At 36.9% G+C, this 16,720-nt stretch overlaps 2 protein-coding genes across 6 annotated transcripts; one reads left to right on the forward strand and one right to left on the reverse strand.

The window, feature by feature from the left end:
- Positions 1 to 1,040: 1,040 nt before the first annotated feature.
- Positions 1,041 to 8,985, reverse strand: HAP2 (hapless 2). Of its 2 annotated transcripts, XM_008240601.3 has the most exons (18): positions 8,384 to 8,985; positions 8,156 to 8,299; positions 7,976 to 8,064; positions 6,991 to 7,030; positions 6,502 to 6,559; positions 6,343 to 6,403; positions 5,736 to 5,814; positions 5,282 to 5,416; positions 4,685 to 4,879; positions 4,211 to 4,291; positions 4,029 to 4,129; positions 3,239 to 3,356; positions 2,884 to 2,916; positions 2,716 to 2,809; positions 2,545 to 2,633; positions 2,214 to 2,329; positions 1,788 to 1,888; positions 1,041 to 1,698 (listed from the first exon to the last, which is right to left on the reverse strand). In XM_008240601.3, the coding sequence occupies exons 1-18, from the start codon at positions 8,579 to 8,581 to the stop codon at positions 1,301 to 1,303; spliced, it is 2,130 nt and encodes a 709-aa protein (XP_008238823.3). In that variant the 5' UTR covers positions 8,582 to 8,985; the 3' UTR covers positions 1,041 to 1,300. The 2 variants fall into 2 exon arrangements, with proteins under 2 accessions (XP_008238823.3, XP_088897587.1); XM_089041461.1 differs by lacking the exons at positions 7,976 to 8,064; positions 8,156 to 8,299; positions 8,384 to 8,985 and having other exon boundaries at positions 1,788 to 1,885; positions 6,991 to 7,915.
- Positions 8,986 to 9,190: 205 nt separating this feature from the next.
- LOC103337436 (PAS domain-containing protein tyrosine kinase family protein) lies at positions 9,191 to 14,137 on the forward strand. 4 transcript variants are annotated; one of them, XM_016795661.2, is made up of 14 exons: positions 9,192 to 9,621; positions 10,277 to 10,670; positions 10,758 to 10,877; positions 10,978 to 11,464; positions 11,803 to 11,843; positions 11,939 to 12,007; positions 12,099 to 12,199; positions 12,452 to 12,530; positions 12,816 to 12,914; positions 12,992 to 13,060; positions 13,252 to 13,301; positions 13,454 to 13,535; positions 13,635 to 13,729; positions 13,813 to 14,137. In XM_016795661.2, exons 1-14 carry the CDS (start codon positions 9,329 to 9,331, stop codon positions 13,913 to 13,915), a joined length of 2,082 nt encoding a protein of 693 aa, XP_016651147.2. In that variant the 5' UTR covers positions 9,192 to 9,328; the 3' UTR covers positions 13,916 to 14,137. The 4 variants fall into 4 exon arrangements, 1 of the variants encoding a protein (XP_016651147.2); XR_016122012.1 differs by lacking the exons at positions 13,635 to 13,729; positions 13,813 to 14,137 and having other exon boundaries at positions 9,191 to 9,621; positions 12,972 to 13,060; XR_016122010.1 differs by lacking the exons at positions 13,635 to 13,729; positions 13,813 to 14,137 and having other exon boundaries at positions 9,191 to 9,621; positions 12,992 to 13,151.
- Positions 14,138 to 16,720: the final 2,583 nt, after the last annotated feature.

Here is a 16,720-nt window from a genome sequence, read left to right on the forward strand (position 1 = left end):
TTTTCAATAATACTTTCTATTTCCTTACACGTCTTAAAGGCCGAGTAAAATACAAGTTTTTAAAAAAAAGTAAAGATTACGGTGGATAAATCCCATTCAAGTTGGTGGTTCCCCAAGGATGACACATTGGGTTTACAGGTGGATAATTCCCAAATGCCATGGCAGACCTTACAGTTCAATGGGATTGCCACTGCTAGGGGAGACCTTACAGTTCTTCACTCCCAACACCTCTTCTGATATTCCTCCTTTCATAAAATTTATAATAAAAAAAGGATGGAAAAGTGAAGTTTCTGATCTTGTGGTCTTCAATCTGTGGAGATGGGAGGTAGGATGAATATGTGGGTATGTATTGTTCTAGCTAATCTACCATTTATTCTCAGTCCTAAGCTGCACTGAGAGATGGTTGATTAATTTACTGGAAACGAAAACAAATAGTGCATCCAAAGATTTCATGGCTTTTGGCGGCGGATAGAGACTCCGTGTAAAGTGGAGATGTTTGTGTTTCTTCATTGCTTAGTCACAAAGTACAGGTAAGAACTAATGTCCTGTAATCAGAGAGAGAGAGAGAGAGTAACATGTTCACATCCAAAATTTTCAGGTGGGAAGCAATCAGAGGAGGAAATATAGTCCTAACTCCTGGGCTACAATTTCCGGATGGTTACCACATTCGTATCCTGGAGAAAGATACAGGAAACAGGAAACAGCCTATAACTCTGATACTTGAACCAGAAATGTCTGCACAGAAGGTAGAGCCACCATGTGCTTTTATGTTGTGAAACAAGAAGCATTGAGCTTGACATTTCCTCAGTTTGAATATTTTCTAAAATAAGAAGCAATTTTCATATGGTTAGATTGGTCAGGATTCGGAATTCCTCTGAATGTCCCACGTTCGAACCACTGTTATGAAATGAATTATGTAATACAATAAAGCAAAAGAAAAATGATTGGCATGCTTCTACCTAGATCCTTCTCAATGTTTAATTATCTCCATGTAAAGGTGGAAGCAGAGAAAAGAACCGGTTAAAGGAATGCCAAAGATATCCAACATTTAAAAAAAATTATCTAACAAAGGCATTAGTAACATTCTGTGTGAAAAAAGATCTTTACATTTACATTCCCCCACGATCCAAATAAAATAGATATAAACAGGAAAATAAATTCACTGAAAGAGTATAAAACTGTAAGTGCCACTACTCTCTCTGTTTAGCATGCAGATTAAACTGATTGTTATCCAAAAGCCTTTTGTACATACCAAATTCACTCTTGCGTTCACTTGATTGCGTCTGGTCTTGTCTGGTCACTATGAATAATCTTTTGTTAGTCTCCTTTCTTTTTTATGGCCGTGGTATCCGGTATTTTCATCAACTTTCTGCATAATACTTGAATGCTTTCTTCTCCCATGCTTGGGCTTGTCTTTGTGGACGTGGTGGAGATGGTAGTAGTAATCGCTGCCTCTTTCGAACTGGTTATGCCTGTGATCATTGTGAATGTTTCTTCGCTTATGATGAGAACCATGCTTGTGGTTCCTTGCTTCATGCCCATGATGTTTATGAACATGAGTGTGCGAGTGTTCTCCGTCACTTCTGCGCTTCCGAATATCCTTGGTGTGCTGATTATTATCCCAAAAATGATCTTCCCACCAATCATATAAAGGATCAAAATGTCCCTTTTGATGTAGAAGCCACAGTAGCACAACCACTGCACATCCATGCATAATATTTTATGTATTCGTTGCATCTCTGAAATCATCTGCTTAAATGTAAATTTTCAGGAAAAAGTAGGTTTACCTGTTGGAAAAATTGCCAAAAGTAGACCAAACATGACAATCCAACTCATACATATATACTGTATGTGGCACCGGAAGTCAAAGAACCTGGGGCATTTCCTTCTGTCCACAAAAAGATAAAAAGAGAAATTGACCAGATTTCATACAAATCAAAAGAGATTTAAAATGTGCAAATTCAACTACAATCCAACGGATGCATACACAAGAAGAAAAGGAATATATATGATAGCTGAGCATAATATCTGATCGTGTGTGCAAGGCGTGGCTTGATTAAGAATCGTTAGAATGCAACCAGCATTTTGAACAGACAAGTCCACGTTAGAAAGGTTACCAAAGGACCTTTTCACTGCCATCCAAACCAACTCTAAAAATGAAAATTTAGAGCATAAAAATGTTTAAAGAACAAAAAACTGAACCAGGCAAGAACCTGCAAGTTTTTCCAGTGACGAAATCTACCAAAATATTCCACAGATTGTTCCAAATGCTTTCAACAGAGTCAAAGAAACCGGTTGTGCCTGTCTTTGGTGGATTAAAAGGATTACCCTGCAGCAATTAATGACTTCAGTGGTTCATTCATCACATAAATCAATTTCCAGAAGGTTAATTTCATTTCAAAGTATCATTTCTCTTGTCTTTAAAACGGACTTAAAGAAATCATGCTGATCTAAAGTGCCTCATACATTGGACTTCAGAGAACTTCTTAACTTTCTTCTGAAAGGAATGAAGATTTACAGGGTAAAACATCGTTATGACTAAACCTGTGATCCATTATCAAGAACAGTAGATGTTGTAGAAAATTGGCACTCGGCTCTATCTACTTCTTTATAATCAGAGTCCTTTAGTATAGCTGCATTCAAACTAAAAAAGTTAGTCCTACCAAAAATACTTTGGGCTACTTTATCATCTGTCTGAACTATGTCTCATCTTACCTGCACAAACATATTTTGCAGCTTGATCAGTTGCTGGGTAAAGTTTGAAGGCTCGCGTTGTTGTTTCTTTTGGCTTCATAATAAGGAATTGTTCCTGAAAAACAGTATCATTTGTGTGAATATAATCATCATGTTCAAAACTGAATACATGGGCAGTAGGGAAAGTACCTCCATGAGGGTGACATCACTAGAGCAATCAAACTGCAAGACGGGAAAATTCATCACATCTGAAACTACATATTGCAACAGCCATTCACTGAAGTTGTAGACAAAAATGCTTCATGTGCAATAATCACAATCAAATTTAAGCATTAACCCTGTCTCTAAGTTCATTTGCAGCTTCACTAACAATCCCAACTGTCACAACATCTATAGTGAATAGACCAACAGTTTTCCATTTTATAAAAAGAGCATGTTAACTCTAGCATCTTAAGTTGGATAAATCCTAAAAACAAAGGGAAAAAGAAAAGAGAATAATCCATTTAAGTCTATATTAAAAATTTAAGAATAGTCAATAAGGTACCGTTAAGCTATATGATGCTTCCACTTCACCAGTATTCGTTGTTGTGATTGTCGCAGTTCCAAATTGAGTAAGGGCCTCAAACGTTGGGACATTGATACTTACGATTTTCCCAGGACTCCTACAAATGCATAGAAAAAACCTTCGGCAATAAGTGAAACTTAATGAGGATCAAAAAGTTATATGAAGCTTAAAAATCTTGGTTATTTGGATTCTAGATGTCCCAAGTGAAGACACATTTTAATTATTAGAAATCTACTAAATTCAAAAAGTTTAAGTTGTTAGAGAATGGACTGACAATACATATCAAGTGAATACCCTCCCTCACATCCAGCCCCATCATGTACATGTAGAGGCAAAGAGATGGGGATAATAGAGACACATAAAGGTGCCTCCCTCAGAACCTCTGGCAAACAGAGATAAGATACAATGTTTAAAACTACTTATTTCCATCAATTACATGAGTGACTTGGCTTAACCAAAAAGAAAAGAACCTATACAGCTTTCAGCATATCAGTCAGAAACTTTAGCTAATAAAAGTAAAAAAAGGAGCCATGGCATCTTTGTTTTCCAAGTTCATCTCAACTTAACAAATAAATTCTTGAAAATAAAATCAGTAAGAGTGCTTAAGGAAATACTAAAAACCTCGAAAATGAATGGCCCATACATGACACAATTATTCCAAATACAAGCCAATCAAGCATACTCATTATAGGGAGTTGATGTTCATGCCTTTTGATAAATACAAAAACCTTCTAAAATAAGTCAAATACAGTAGCCAGAAAATACTAACCTTTGGTAGACATATTCTACGTCATCAGCACTTAGTTCTATCAAGAGATTAGTATTAATAACTTCAGTGACTCCTATGGAAAACGAATGAGTTCCTGCATTCTGCATCCAATCAGAAATGATTAATAAATAACGATGATTGAAATTGTTGGGAATGTACTTCTAAAATTTCTGAGACATAACTGGATGCTGGTTTATCCTTTCAAACCTTCCTTCCACACCATAAAGTGGCAACTGATTCCTTTCAATTCGGTTCTGGTCAGCCTGTCAGAAAGAAAAAACTTTTTCCTCAGTTTCCACATCAGCTATAAAATAACCATGCACCAAATAGAAAACAGCCACAATCCTCTGAAATATCTCATTGTACAAAAGGAGAAAGAGACCTGCCTTTCTGCCAACGATATATGATAGAACATGAGATTTCAATATAGTTTATGTAAAGAACTTGAAGACTTATGGAACTTTCAGTACCAATGTCAGCAATGTGAAACTATAGCAATACCAATATGTAACTATAGCAATACATTCAACAAAAATAAGACTGAAATGAGAAGCATACACTAGAGAAGATACAACTTTCAGGCTGGATAGACAAACCTAACCAAAAAGAGAAGCATGCACTAGATAAGATACAACTTTTAGGCTGGATATACAAACCTCCCAGAAATTCCATAATTGATTATGCAAGCAACTCCAGAATGGTGAAGAGCAAAAGTTTGGCTGCCCATTGAAAGCCTCATAACTGACACCAATTTTATTACATTCAACACCATCTAAAGAAAACCTTACTCTCTCTAGCAGCATCCACATAGAAAGGTTCCTCCCCAAGTTCTGGGGTTGACCAGGACCGCCCTTCCACAAAAGGAAAACGAAACTCTCAGCACTAGAAGAAAATAACAAATACTGCATGGCTGTTTATATAGAAAAATTAATCGATTAGCTTGATCTTTTATAGTAACTCTAATATTATCATAGTCTCATAGCAGATGCTTTCAACAATCACACTTATTTAAAATGCGAATGCAAACCAATGAGTGATATTGGAACCACAGACCAACACTACCCTCAAATCACACTACCATCCAAACATAGTGCAAATAGTGTAGTGAACTTTTGACCTATTACATTCGCTTTTACAAAACCATTAACATAAAGAATAGCTGTACCTAATTACTCCCATAAGAAATGCATACTTCAAATAAAGCATATATGCCAATGGTACTAACGGAAATTACATTGGTGGAGCATGCATACCTGCCTTGGAATTACAAGGTAGAAATCCTCGAATGATGGTATATTTGTGTATCCAACAAAATCTCCAATAAGATTAACTCGTAAAAAATTATCATTGGATATCACTGTTCTATTCTCAGGACCAACAAGCACTTCCTGGTGGCAAATAAAGTATCCATAAATCTTTGTTATGAAATGAAATTTAACATCACTAAGAGCAAGATAAGAGGATGAAGTGCGGTAAAGTAAAAGGGAAAAGGGAACTTCATTACACGGGGAAAGGAAAATTGTATATAGTTAGTTCAACATGAAATGAGCTCTAATTTTTCACCATGGGAAAAAGACAAAAGATTTCAAACACATGTTACAAGACTGAATTAGATTGTAATGAGTAATTGTCTAAAGCAGAAACAAGCACGTTACATTACAAGCAATGAATATAGAAATGGTACACATATGTGGAGAAGCAACATACCGAAACTTTAGATCCTGTCTTCACCTGAATTAGAACACTGAATCCCACTGACCGCTGTCCAATACCGAAAACATGAAACCTAAGTGGATTTTAAAATAAACAAATAAAAATTCACTTCTCGGATAATGGCCAAAGGGTATGAATAAACAAGAACATCAAAAAGGAAATATATTGGCCATGTAGAATTGTTTATAGTTGTAGCCTCCATCACTTATATTGTCAAACATAAACAATTATTTCAAGCAAAACAATATCTTAGTAATCTTAGTTCAACCTTCGTAACTCCCCAGAAGAAAAGGAAAAACAAGCTTCTTCACATAATTTTAAATTTGATAAGATTATTTGACAGTAGAAATGTATCATATTTCACAAATTCATGAAAATTTATGAATATGATCTCTATATGAAATCTTAAAATATTGAAAGTAAAACAAAAAGAATATGAGAAAAAGACAACTACTACCACGGAAAATGACATAGCCTCATAAATTTCTATAAACCAGAGAGCTATGGCATGTCGGCTGGAACTTATCAAAAATCAATTATGAACCTTTCAAGAAAAACATAAGCACAATGAAGAACTTAGAACTTAAAGCAAGGACCTTACCAATCACCCGGAAAACGGACACAATGGGCAGTATTCGCTTTTCCCTTCATCAACTTATCAACTAACAAAAGAAAAGTCTCAAATTCAATACTCCAAGATGGCAAGAGGCATTGTGCAAGTAAAATTTAAGAAAATGTAAACAAGCTAAAATGCACTTACACACATTTCCACATGATGAAGGTACCCGCCGCTGAGGCCCACAAGGACAGCAGATTGGCTATGCAGAACATAACAGACAGAATGGAAGAAAAGAATACATCACAAACTGATTACAAAAATCTACAATAAATAATAACTGTTAAGCATCAATAGACTACTGAACATATAACTTTGGACATTTTCAACATCAATTCAACAAGAGCGATCTGCTAATAAATTGCGAGTGACCTTAGAAAGTAAGCTAAATAGCAATACAAGCATAAATAATCAGAGAAAATAACCATATGCAACCAATATTATTATGGGATGTACTTAAATAGTGTGAGAACGTGGAGAAACACTTATTGTGGGATGTCACAAGGCCTAATATGTATACATATAATGCTATAGAACCCCTGATCTATAAGAAAGAATAAAAATAAATAAAAATAAAGGAAAATAAAATGATAACTTTGAAAGTACATATACTAAAGATTGTAGAAATGGCACCTCAGTGTGCTCAATAATGTGATCGTTTTCATCCCATAACCTACAGAACATGCAACAGAAGTCCACTGGTCATATATATAAACATGGTAAAGAATATGATGTTTGTCTATGAAGGCAAGATACACCACTCCCCACCCTTCCTCCTTCTAAATGAATTTTTTTTTTCCTCAGCATGTTAGTTAACGAAACCAAATTTAAATAGATAAATAAATTAAGGCTCTACTGTAGCTGCTTCCAGAAACACCACTATCACTCACCACAATAAGATTAGGGTTAAATTTAAATGCCATGAGGTTTTTTCTTGCGTATATTGAACATCACGAATCTACCAAATATGATGAAGGTCTTGAACCTTCCTTCACACTGAGTCCTCATGTACTAAGTGTCCAACTAAGCATTCAAAACTCTTAAGTGACCAAACAGATGTTTTTTTAATAGGTCTCTTTCTATACAGAGTAAGTACATTTCTAGTGATCTTTTTGACATCTAAGCCCCGTAAAACATATATAATGTCCTTTACTTGGTAACATAAACATAAGAATCTACCTCAGAATGATAATTTCTAAAACAACACTTTAATGTAAATCGGCTTCAATAATGACTAGGACTAGCAAGAAGGTGTATAAGCAAACTCAGACTTTTGAGGAGTAAAAGAAGTAAAGCAAACTCATTTCACATGGCAATCAAAGTAAACGTGGTTAAGCAGTCATCGCCTTTATATTCTGTCTTCTTTTGCACCCAAGTTTTTGGTCCAATATTTTCACCCGACAAATGTGCACAATCTATGATCCTAACAGTAGCTTCCAAGTAACTATTAAAATGTATAATCCCAAAGGTAAAATCCCTATATTGGCATGAGACAACAAACTATAAGAACACCCTTTAACTTGTACCAATCAAAAGCTCAACACAATAAAAATTAAAATTAAAAACCAGTGAAGTAAGAAAGTGAAGGAAACAAACAAAAGGCTAAAAGATTGTTTGCCTCTCACATATCTTCACAACTTTTGCATCTGCATCTCGCTCACATTTGCGGGTCTTAACATAGTACTCTTCCGGTTTAAAGGCAACATCCTATACAAATGTTACAAGTACCAATTAAAACATATATGGAAATCGAAAAGTACCAAGTAAGAAGTTAACAAGAAAGTTTCAGTTACCCTACTCGTATGTACGTAAGCTCATACAATGCATAAGCCGTGGACTTGTTGACGGTCAGAACAGGGGGAATTCGAAAATTTTGCATCTTTTGGCTTGAATTCTCTTCCACCTCTACGATTTCGGCGACAATCGATGCCTCTCCGCCGCTCTGTAATTTCATCAAACATCTCACAATCATTACCTGCATTTAATTTCAAGCAGTTAAATTAGGGATGGTGAGTTTGTCGTTTACCGCGCTGCTAGGAACGGCCATGTTGAGGACGATCTTCTTGGTGCAATTCAAGTTTCCAGAATCGGAAGTCTTCTCGCACTTCTCGAGCTTCGATTTGGAAAGAATCTGAACTGCGACGTCGCGTGGAGTGAGAAACCCGATGAAGCACAGAAGGAAGAGGAGGGTCTTGTGCCCTAATTTTGGCGTTTGGATTCTCATTTTCTTTTGCGATTTCTGTGACTGAAAGTTGGCTTTGGAAAGTGAGTGAGTGGGAACAAGAGCGATGGCGAAGAAGAGCAGTTGTTGGAGGCGCGGGGTAGACGTTTCGTTTTGAAAAACTGCCGCCAACGGTTTCCTTATTCAAATGACGGTTGGATATTCCAACGACGTCGTTTCTGTTGATGAAGCCACGTGTGTGTGCAATGCCCCTCCACATGGGGTAGGGACACATGGGAAAACCTGATGAGAAATTGAGTGTTGACTTTGAAATGTATGCTAAAATCGAATGAACTCACTCTCTCAAGGCTTAAATCGAGCCATGAAACCATTCGTTTGCTAGTGATGGTGATGGTGATGGTGAGGATAGAGATGGAGTTGGGCTGCGTTGCAAAAACAATTAAATAAAGTCGTGAATTAAGCAGCCAACCGCTTCCCGCTTCCCAATTTGCTTTAAAGTTAAACTAGTGGCCGCAAAGCAATACACATCTCCGCACCTGATAGCTCCCTCCGTTCGGTGGTGACACGTGGCGGGTTCCTGCTTCGTCCAGCGATTCGTACACACAGAGAATTAAAATAATAAAATAAAATAAAATATAAAATATTACAACACACATAAAGAGAGAGGGAACCATTTCGAGAGCAGCTCTTCGTAAAGAAGACGGCCAAAAGCTATATAGCAGCTACAGCTATGCGCATTGCGCACAGCCCTTTCTTCTCCACTGCCGTGAGACCTCGGAGACTACGGCCATGGCGGCCCACGACTCACCGGAGAGTCTGTACCGACTTCTCTTCGATCGGTGCCAGAGTCTGGAGGCGAGCCACGCCAGGCTCAGAGCAGAGCTTCATGAGCTTCGGCACCACGGGAGAAAGAACAAGGAGAAGCGAGAAGAAGATGATGCGGTGCTGACGTCAGACTATTCTGGTTCGAGCTTCCATCCGCCCGGGTTCTTCCTCTCTGGCAGTCCGTACAAGGGCGTATTGGACTCCATGGGCCACGCCGTTCATGTGTGCACAGCTTCCTCTGGAGAGATCAATTACTGGTACGTAATTGTAAAACTGCGTCGTTTGATTCGTTTTGTTGGTTTCTGAAGTTGTATGTATTTTGAATGTGTCACTGTGATAGGGTGGTGGTACTGTATATATGATATTGATGAAACAGTTGATTAATTTATGAACTTCAGCATTGCGCGAATGTGTTTTGTTGACTCTTAAAAAATTTCGAGGATTTTTGGTAAAGAATAGCTAGATTCCTCCAAAATTTGTGCGTGTTTAGCGTTTACCTCAACAAATGTTGACATGCTTTCAACATTACATCACATATGATCCGTTTGAGCTCAAGAATTTGAGTTCATGACATATGAATGTAGGAAAAACTGTTTTATATTGATAGTTCTGTAAATTTTTGTTGTCATACTGGTTATGCATTATTTATATCAATGAACATATATATTCACTGAATTGTGGTTATGTTTTGTATCCTAGAATTTAATTTGTCATGACTCATGCATGTTGGATTGACCTCTGAAATCCTACTAAAGACGCCGTCGTTGATAGCTTGCATGTGTTAGCTCATGTGAAGTTAAATTGCTTCAAAAAATTGTTCCTTGTTTAGTGTTTATCCCAGAAAAGATTGACATGTTTCGGCACTATATCATATATTATCAGTTTGAGCTCAAGAATTTGAGTTTAATACAGGAATCGTTCTGCTGAGAATCTCTATGGATGGAAGGACTATGAAGCCCTTGGGCAAAGGGTTGCTGAGCTCCTCATTGCTGAAGATTACCATGCACTTCTAAAGAGAATCATGGAAAGGTTGAGACTTGGGCTATCATGGTCAGGTCAGTTCCCTTTTAAGAAGAGGTCTGGAGAAATATTTATGGCGATGGTGACCAAAAGCCCTTTATATGAAGATGGTGAGCTTGTCGGTATTATCACAGTTTCAACTGATGCGGCATTTTGTAATAGAATAGAATCAGATCTGAGAGCATTCAAGGATCGTGCCAATGCCCAACATAGAGGATGGCAGTTAAAGTACCCGCGACCACCTGTTGTACCAGTGCCACAGATTGCATCATCAGTTTCTAATCTGGTGCTTATGCTACACAACCACAATTCTTGTGATTTCATTCAGATAGCTGAAATTGTGTTTTACTCATTATACTGGTGAACCAATCAGGCCTCAAAACTTCTATCAAGAAATGGAGATGATGTGTGCAATTCAAGTGTGATGGACAAGGTCAGGGAGGACTCTACAACAGACACTGAAGATGCTAACTTAGAGAAGCCTGGTACGCTGGTGAGTCTCCGTCATATTAAATCATGATGTCTATGTTCTTTTTCTTCCTCTTCATTACCCTCTAGAGTGTGTCTAAATTATTTGGTTGAGATGGGTGCAGGCAGTAAAGTTCTTGGCAAAGCTGCAAATTATAGGAACCAACAAAGGTGGGAAACAAGAGGATCCTAATTCCCCAAGAAAGTCAAAAGGATCAAGTTCATGCCACTGCTTTGTTGATACAGACAGTAAGGAAGAAAGATCCAACAAAATAAATTCTTCTCTCGAAGATAAGAGAACTCATTCAAATGTATTTTGGCAAAAAAGTCCAATTCCTTCAAGCGAGAATTCTGTTTTAGCCTCTTCAAGGGAGTGCAACGAATGTTTTAGGTTATCCAGACCAGGTTATCCGAAACCTGAAGAACACAACTTGAATGCTTTAGAGATACAAGATGCAGTGCATGAACAAAATGGTAAACAATTACCAGGTTCTGTGGAGAGCATTGGCAACCATGGTAGTTGTTCAAGCAAAGGGGTTAATGACTCTAATCCCAGGGAGGATTGTGAGATTCGCTGGGATGACTTGCATTTGGGAGAGGCAATTGGACACGGTAAACGGGGCTATTTGTGCTTTAAATCTAGTACCTATTCAAAATTTAAAAAGCCTGAATGCTTTGGGGTTTGGTAGAACCCACTATCACTCTTGCAGCTTTGTTAGGACATTCAATATATAACTCTGACAGGAGATTTGTTAGTTATTCCATGTTTGACAGTCTGTTAATATAAATGAAATTAGGTGATGTTACCAAAGCTATTTTTAGGAACTTTTTCTTTTCGGCCCTAGTAGCTATCCTTACTTTATGTGGTGGAATTTCTTAAAATGTGAAATGAGTTTGGTGGTCTTTGGTTTCTAAACTTACATGTTTGTTTGTTTGTTCTTGCCTCCCAGGTTCATGTGCCATTGTTTATCGTGGAATCTGGAATGGATCGGTACATGTCTAAATTTAAAGAGTTCCTAAAACCAAAGTTATATCGATAATTTGAAATTTTGACCCAATATTTTCTTTTCTTTTTTGTGTTTTTAGGTTGTCGCCATTAAGGTGTACTTCAAAAATGAATATAGTGAGGGGATTTTACATGACTACAAAAAGGAGGTGATATAAATTCTCAATTGACTTTTATTGTTTGTAATTGTTGTTTGAGAAAGAAAGCAGCTGATCCCAAGATCTCTTTTGAATTCTTTAGATTGATATAATGAAAAGATTGCGGCATCCTAATGTTTTGTTGTTTATGGGAGCAATATGTTCACAAGAACGGCTTGCCATTGTCACAGAGTACTTACCTAGGTAATTGGAAGTATACTACTTTTCAATGATTAGTCAACGAATCATATTAAGAATTGACGCATTAGGTTACTATTTCATGTTATGTTCATTTTGAACTATACCATGTTTATGTCAGTTCGTATTATGCCCTTTTTTTGGGTCTGTTGGTACCGATCTTGTGAAGGCTTAATATATGCAAACCATTTAATACCGTTCTCCTCATGATATGGCAGCTATAGGCTAATATTACATTGATTCTGTTTGTGTGGTTAGGGGAAGTCTCTTTAAACAACTTCACAAGAACAATCAGACATTAGACATCAGACGACGGCTAATGATGGCCCTTGATGTTGTACGTCCCTCTCCTTCTCTTTCTGTGTATTTGTGTCTGTGCACGGTTGCATGTGTTCATGTCTTCGTCACAACAAAAATTATGCTGTCACAGCATTTAGATGCACAAAATGTGCGCAAATCCAACTTTGGCTATTGACAGCAGGGTGTGACACTATGCAATTTGTGTATGAGTTTTGCATACAAAGTCATGCGAGGATCAGTTCTTTTATTTTTAATTTTACATAAGAGTGTTTTTAAGCCTTTCAGCTGTCAATAAAGTAACACATCTACTCTTATAATGCAGGCTAGAGGCATGAATTACTTGCATCATAGGAATCCACCTATAGTTCACAGAGACTTAAAATCGTCTAACCTGCTGGTTGATAAGAATTGGACTGTGAAGGTAATGTGAACTGGCCACTAGTTACTCAAGCAGAATAAGTATATACCCGTCACTCAGACAAGCGCTTTTTCTGTCAGGTTGGTGACTTTGGCTTGTCTAAATTGAAGAATGCAACCTTCTTGACAGCAAAATCTGGAAGAGGAACAGTAAGGATCTCTTTCTGAGATCTTTTAGTTACAAACTGTGCTCACAGATAGGCTATACCCTACAGAAATTTGAAAAAGAAGATATTGAAAAGTGATTTAAGTGATAAGCTTCACTTTTGTAATTTTTCTGATTCATGTGACTTCCTTTATTAAATAATCTTACTTCGACGTCTTTATTTTTCTAAATGCAGCCTCAGTGGATGGCCCCTGAAGTCCTTCGAAATGAACCTTCAAATGAGAAGTAATTTCTGAAAACTGACCTTTAAAAGTCAATTAAATAAACAGTTGCTAAACTTTCTGGGAAACTATGTGTCTGCTGTATACGTGTCGTTGCTCCCATTTTTGTGCAAATGTATTTTTGCCAATGCATTGAGCTGCCTTCTCTTTAAACAGGTCTGATGTGTTTAGCTTTGGTGTCATCCTGTGGGAACTAATGACCGAATCGATTCCATGGAATAACCTCAATTCTTTACAGGTTCTCTCTCTTTTTCTGAGTGAGCGCACATGTGCACATATAACCTTGATGCTCTGTGGTTCTTAAATCTCATTGAAAATTGTTTATTTCTTTTGGAAGGTTGTTGGAATTGTAGGGTTTATGGATAGAAGATTAGACATACCAGAAGGCCTCGACCCCCAAGTCGTGTTGGTCATCGAAGACTGTTGGCGAAGGTACACTCAGCTAGCTCGTTTTTCTTTACTAAAACTTGGAACTTGCAAATTGAACTAAAATCATTCTTGTCAATAACAAGCAGTGACCCAGAACAGCGGCCATCATTTGAAGACATAATTCAGAGAATGAAGGGTCTGGTCCACAAAGTTGCAGCACCATCTGTAAGAAGGAGCTCAGAAGCTTAGCTATTTAATATGGTTTAGGTTAGACATGCACCTTTTTGCCAATCGTTAATAAACAGTTCAGAAAGTGCTAATTTAGATTAACTGCGTGAGATATATATATATATATATATATATATATAATGATTTTTTCTTTTTCTTTTCTACTATTGTATTTATTTGTTTTACAAGTGGAACCTGAGGGAAATAAAAAGGTCACAACCCCATATGTTGGGTAGTGTTGAATTTTACAATCTTTCTTTAGAAGAGGGAACTAATGTATTTTGGCAAGCCAAGTGTATGGAAGCTGAGTTTGGTACCAGCTATCTACCTTCATTCAGCGCGCCACACATGTAATACCACCAAAATCTAGGCACTTATGTGGTAGTAGAATACTGTCATGTCATGTTATTAATTGTAGTATTTCAACATTCCTTGCAATGGTGTATGGATTGGATTGTATCACTTGTGGCCTCCTTCCGGGCAAATACACTAGTGGGGAATACGCTAGTGATCTTTCTGTTATGAGCTCCAAGTTTTGATCCATTTTTATATTAAGTCAACAACAATAGAGAAGTTGTTTATACAAGATAATGTAAGCATTGTATATTATTGCATGATTCGCATCTTGATTGGGATATTTCGTTTCGTAATTTATACAAGAGACGTAATGGTTTGTCTTGACCCTACCCTATCTTCTGATCCTGATGAGAATTTCATAATTGGCATGTTTCATGCACGAAACATTTATTTTCGTTCTCTGCCAAAAATCATTTTTCATCTGAAAGACATTGCATATCATGAAAATTATTTAATAAACAAGTCGTGCGTGCCAGAACTTCTATTTATGAAAATCATCAATTCTAACTTGAGTTCATGGCTCGAGTCCATATGGGCTCGGGCCACACTCGTGCTAGGTCATTAAACGGGTTGGGCTCGGGCCACATTCGTGCTAGGTCATTAAACGGGTAGATATGAGCTCACACTAAATTTGACTTATGTATTGCATTTTTTTTTTTGTAATTTTTGTTTACAACTTCATTTAAATATTTTTTATAATTATATATATACTAATAATATTTATTATTTACAAAAGGATCAATAACTTTATTTAAAGTACATTTAAATAGAAAATAACTAAATTATTGTTTGGGTTTTAAAAATTGAAATTTGAAAAACAAAATCATTATTTTATATATAAATAAAACATTAAATTTTACTATATATATATGTATATTTTAGGACATTTCCTATTGAGAGGGCGATAGCATACTAAACTCACACACACTACACGGATGCTAGGACTCGAACTCAGAATCTTGCCTGAGAGAGTAAATACTTCAAACCACTACACTAGGATATAAAAGAAATAGACTTGAATTTAAGATATAAATGTTATTATTATGAATTTTTTTCTTTAAAACAAAGTATAACTGAATAAATGGACTTTAAATGAGCCGGTCTATTGGATTTCAAGCTGACATGGCTGTTTGTGCAAATAATCTCACGGGAGAATATTCGCTTCTAGATCCTTCAACCTTCGATCTTCCTTCTCTCTCTTCCTCGATTCCTGTAAAACAGATTGGAGTAAATAGACCACAGGGTGTTGGCCAAAGGCCCTCGATGCCTAAGTTAGTTCGAGTGTTTGTAGAAAAACAATAGCTAAGCAAAGGGTATAGAGTAGTGTTTATGTAGGGTGTGAAAGCCGTGTGTGGTGGCGAGCCGTGTGGAGAAAATATGGAGAGTGGAGAGGGAGAAAGAGCTTGTATTTTTCTGTATAAGGAGTAGGTTTAGATGTACCTTGAATGATGAATGAAGTCATCTATTTATAGGAGCCTCGGGGCTAGGATTTCGTAGAGAATATGCTGAGTTTATTCTTTACCCAAATTCGTAGGGATCAGTCTGAGATAATATCTGATTTAATGATATGATCTCTTTTATGGAGATAATATCTTAATTAAATGATATTATCTCTTTTATGGAGATAATATCGAGATAATGACATTATCTTCTCTTTATTAGGATAATATCTTAATTATGATATTATCTTATTAAATAAAGATAATATCATGTTAATTAAGATATTTATCCCAATTAATTGATAAACAATTAATTAATTAAAAGAGATAATCTTCGCCGAAAATATCTGCTCCCACAATGGCCTTCGACGAGTCACGTGTCAACCCGATCCATTGAACCTAATTAGCTCATCTTAACACGGTCTAAAAATACGAACCGCACCATACCAAGTCTTATTTAAACGGGCCGTATTCATGCCAGCCCAATCTATTTGACACCTCACCCAATCCAACTGCTCGATATAAAACTTAGAGCAGAATTCTCAACCGTACGAACCAACTGCTCCATAAGATCAAAAAAACATTGACCCAGTAGCGAAATTTGAATTTGACCCATCGTCAAACTTCGCACACCAATCTACAGTGAAATCCAATCCACATTAGGGTACCAAACCATGGTTTTCGTGACACTTGGTGCACGTGGACATAGTTGACCAAGTTTCAGGTTTGATCCGGGTGCCTGTCGGCAGGCAGCTGGGTGTGAATGGTAGAAAACTCGGTGATTTGAGCATTTTGTTGTTTCTCCACCGTCCATCCAAACCACCCACTCTTTTTTTTATTTTCTTTTTCTCCATATTTAATCATTGCCTTAGGGTTTAGGGTAAGCTAGACCTAGTTTGCTAGTGAATTTGTGAAATGACAATGCATTAGGGATATGATTGGACGTCATATAATTCTAGGGTGCCTTACAAATCTAGGGTACATACAACGTACATACATGTGATCCTCCCCCCCTTTCTTCATCATTTTC

Source organism: Prunus mume, linkage group LG7 (genome assembly GCF_029339155.1).
Source record: "Prunus mume cultivar Tortuosa linkage group LG7, ASM2933915v1, whole genome shotgun sequence".
Taxonomy (NCBI): Eukaryota; Viridiplantae; Streptophyta; class Magnoliopsida; order Rosales; family Rosaceae; genus Prunus; species Prunus mume.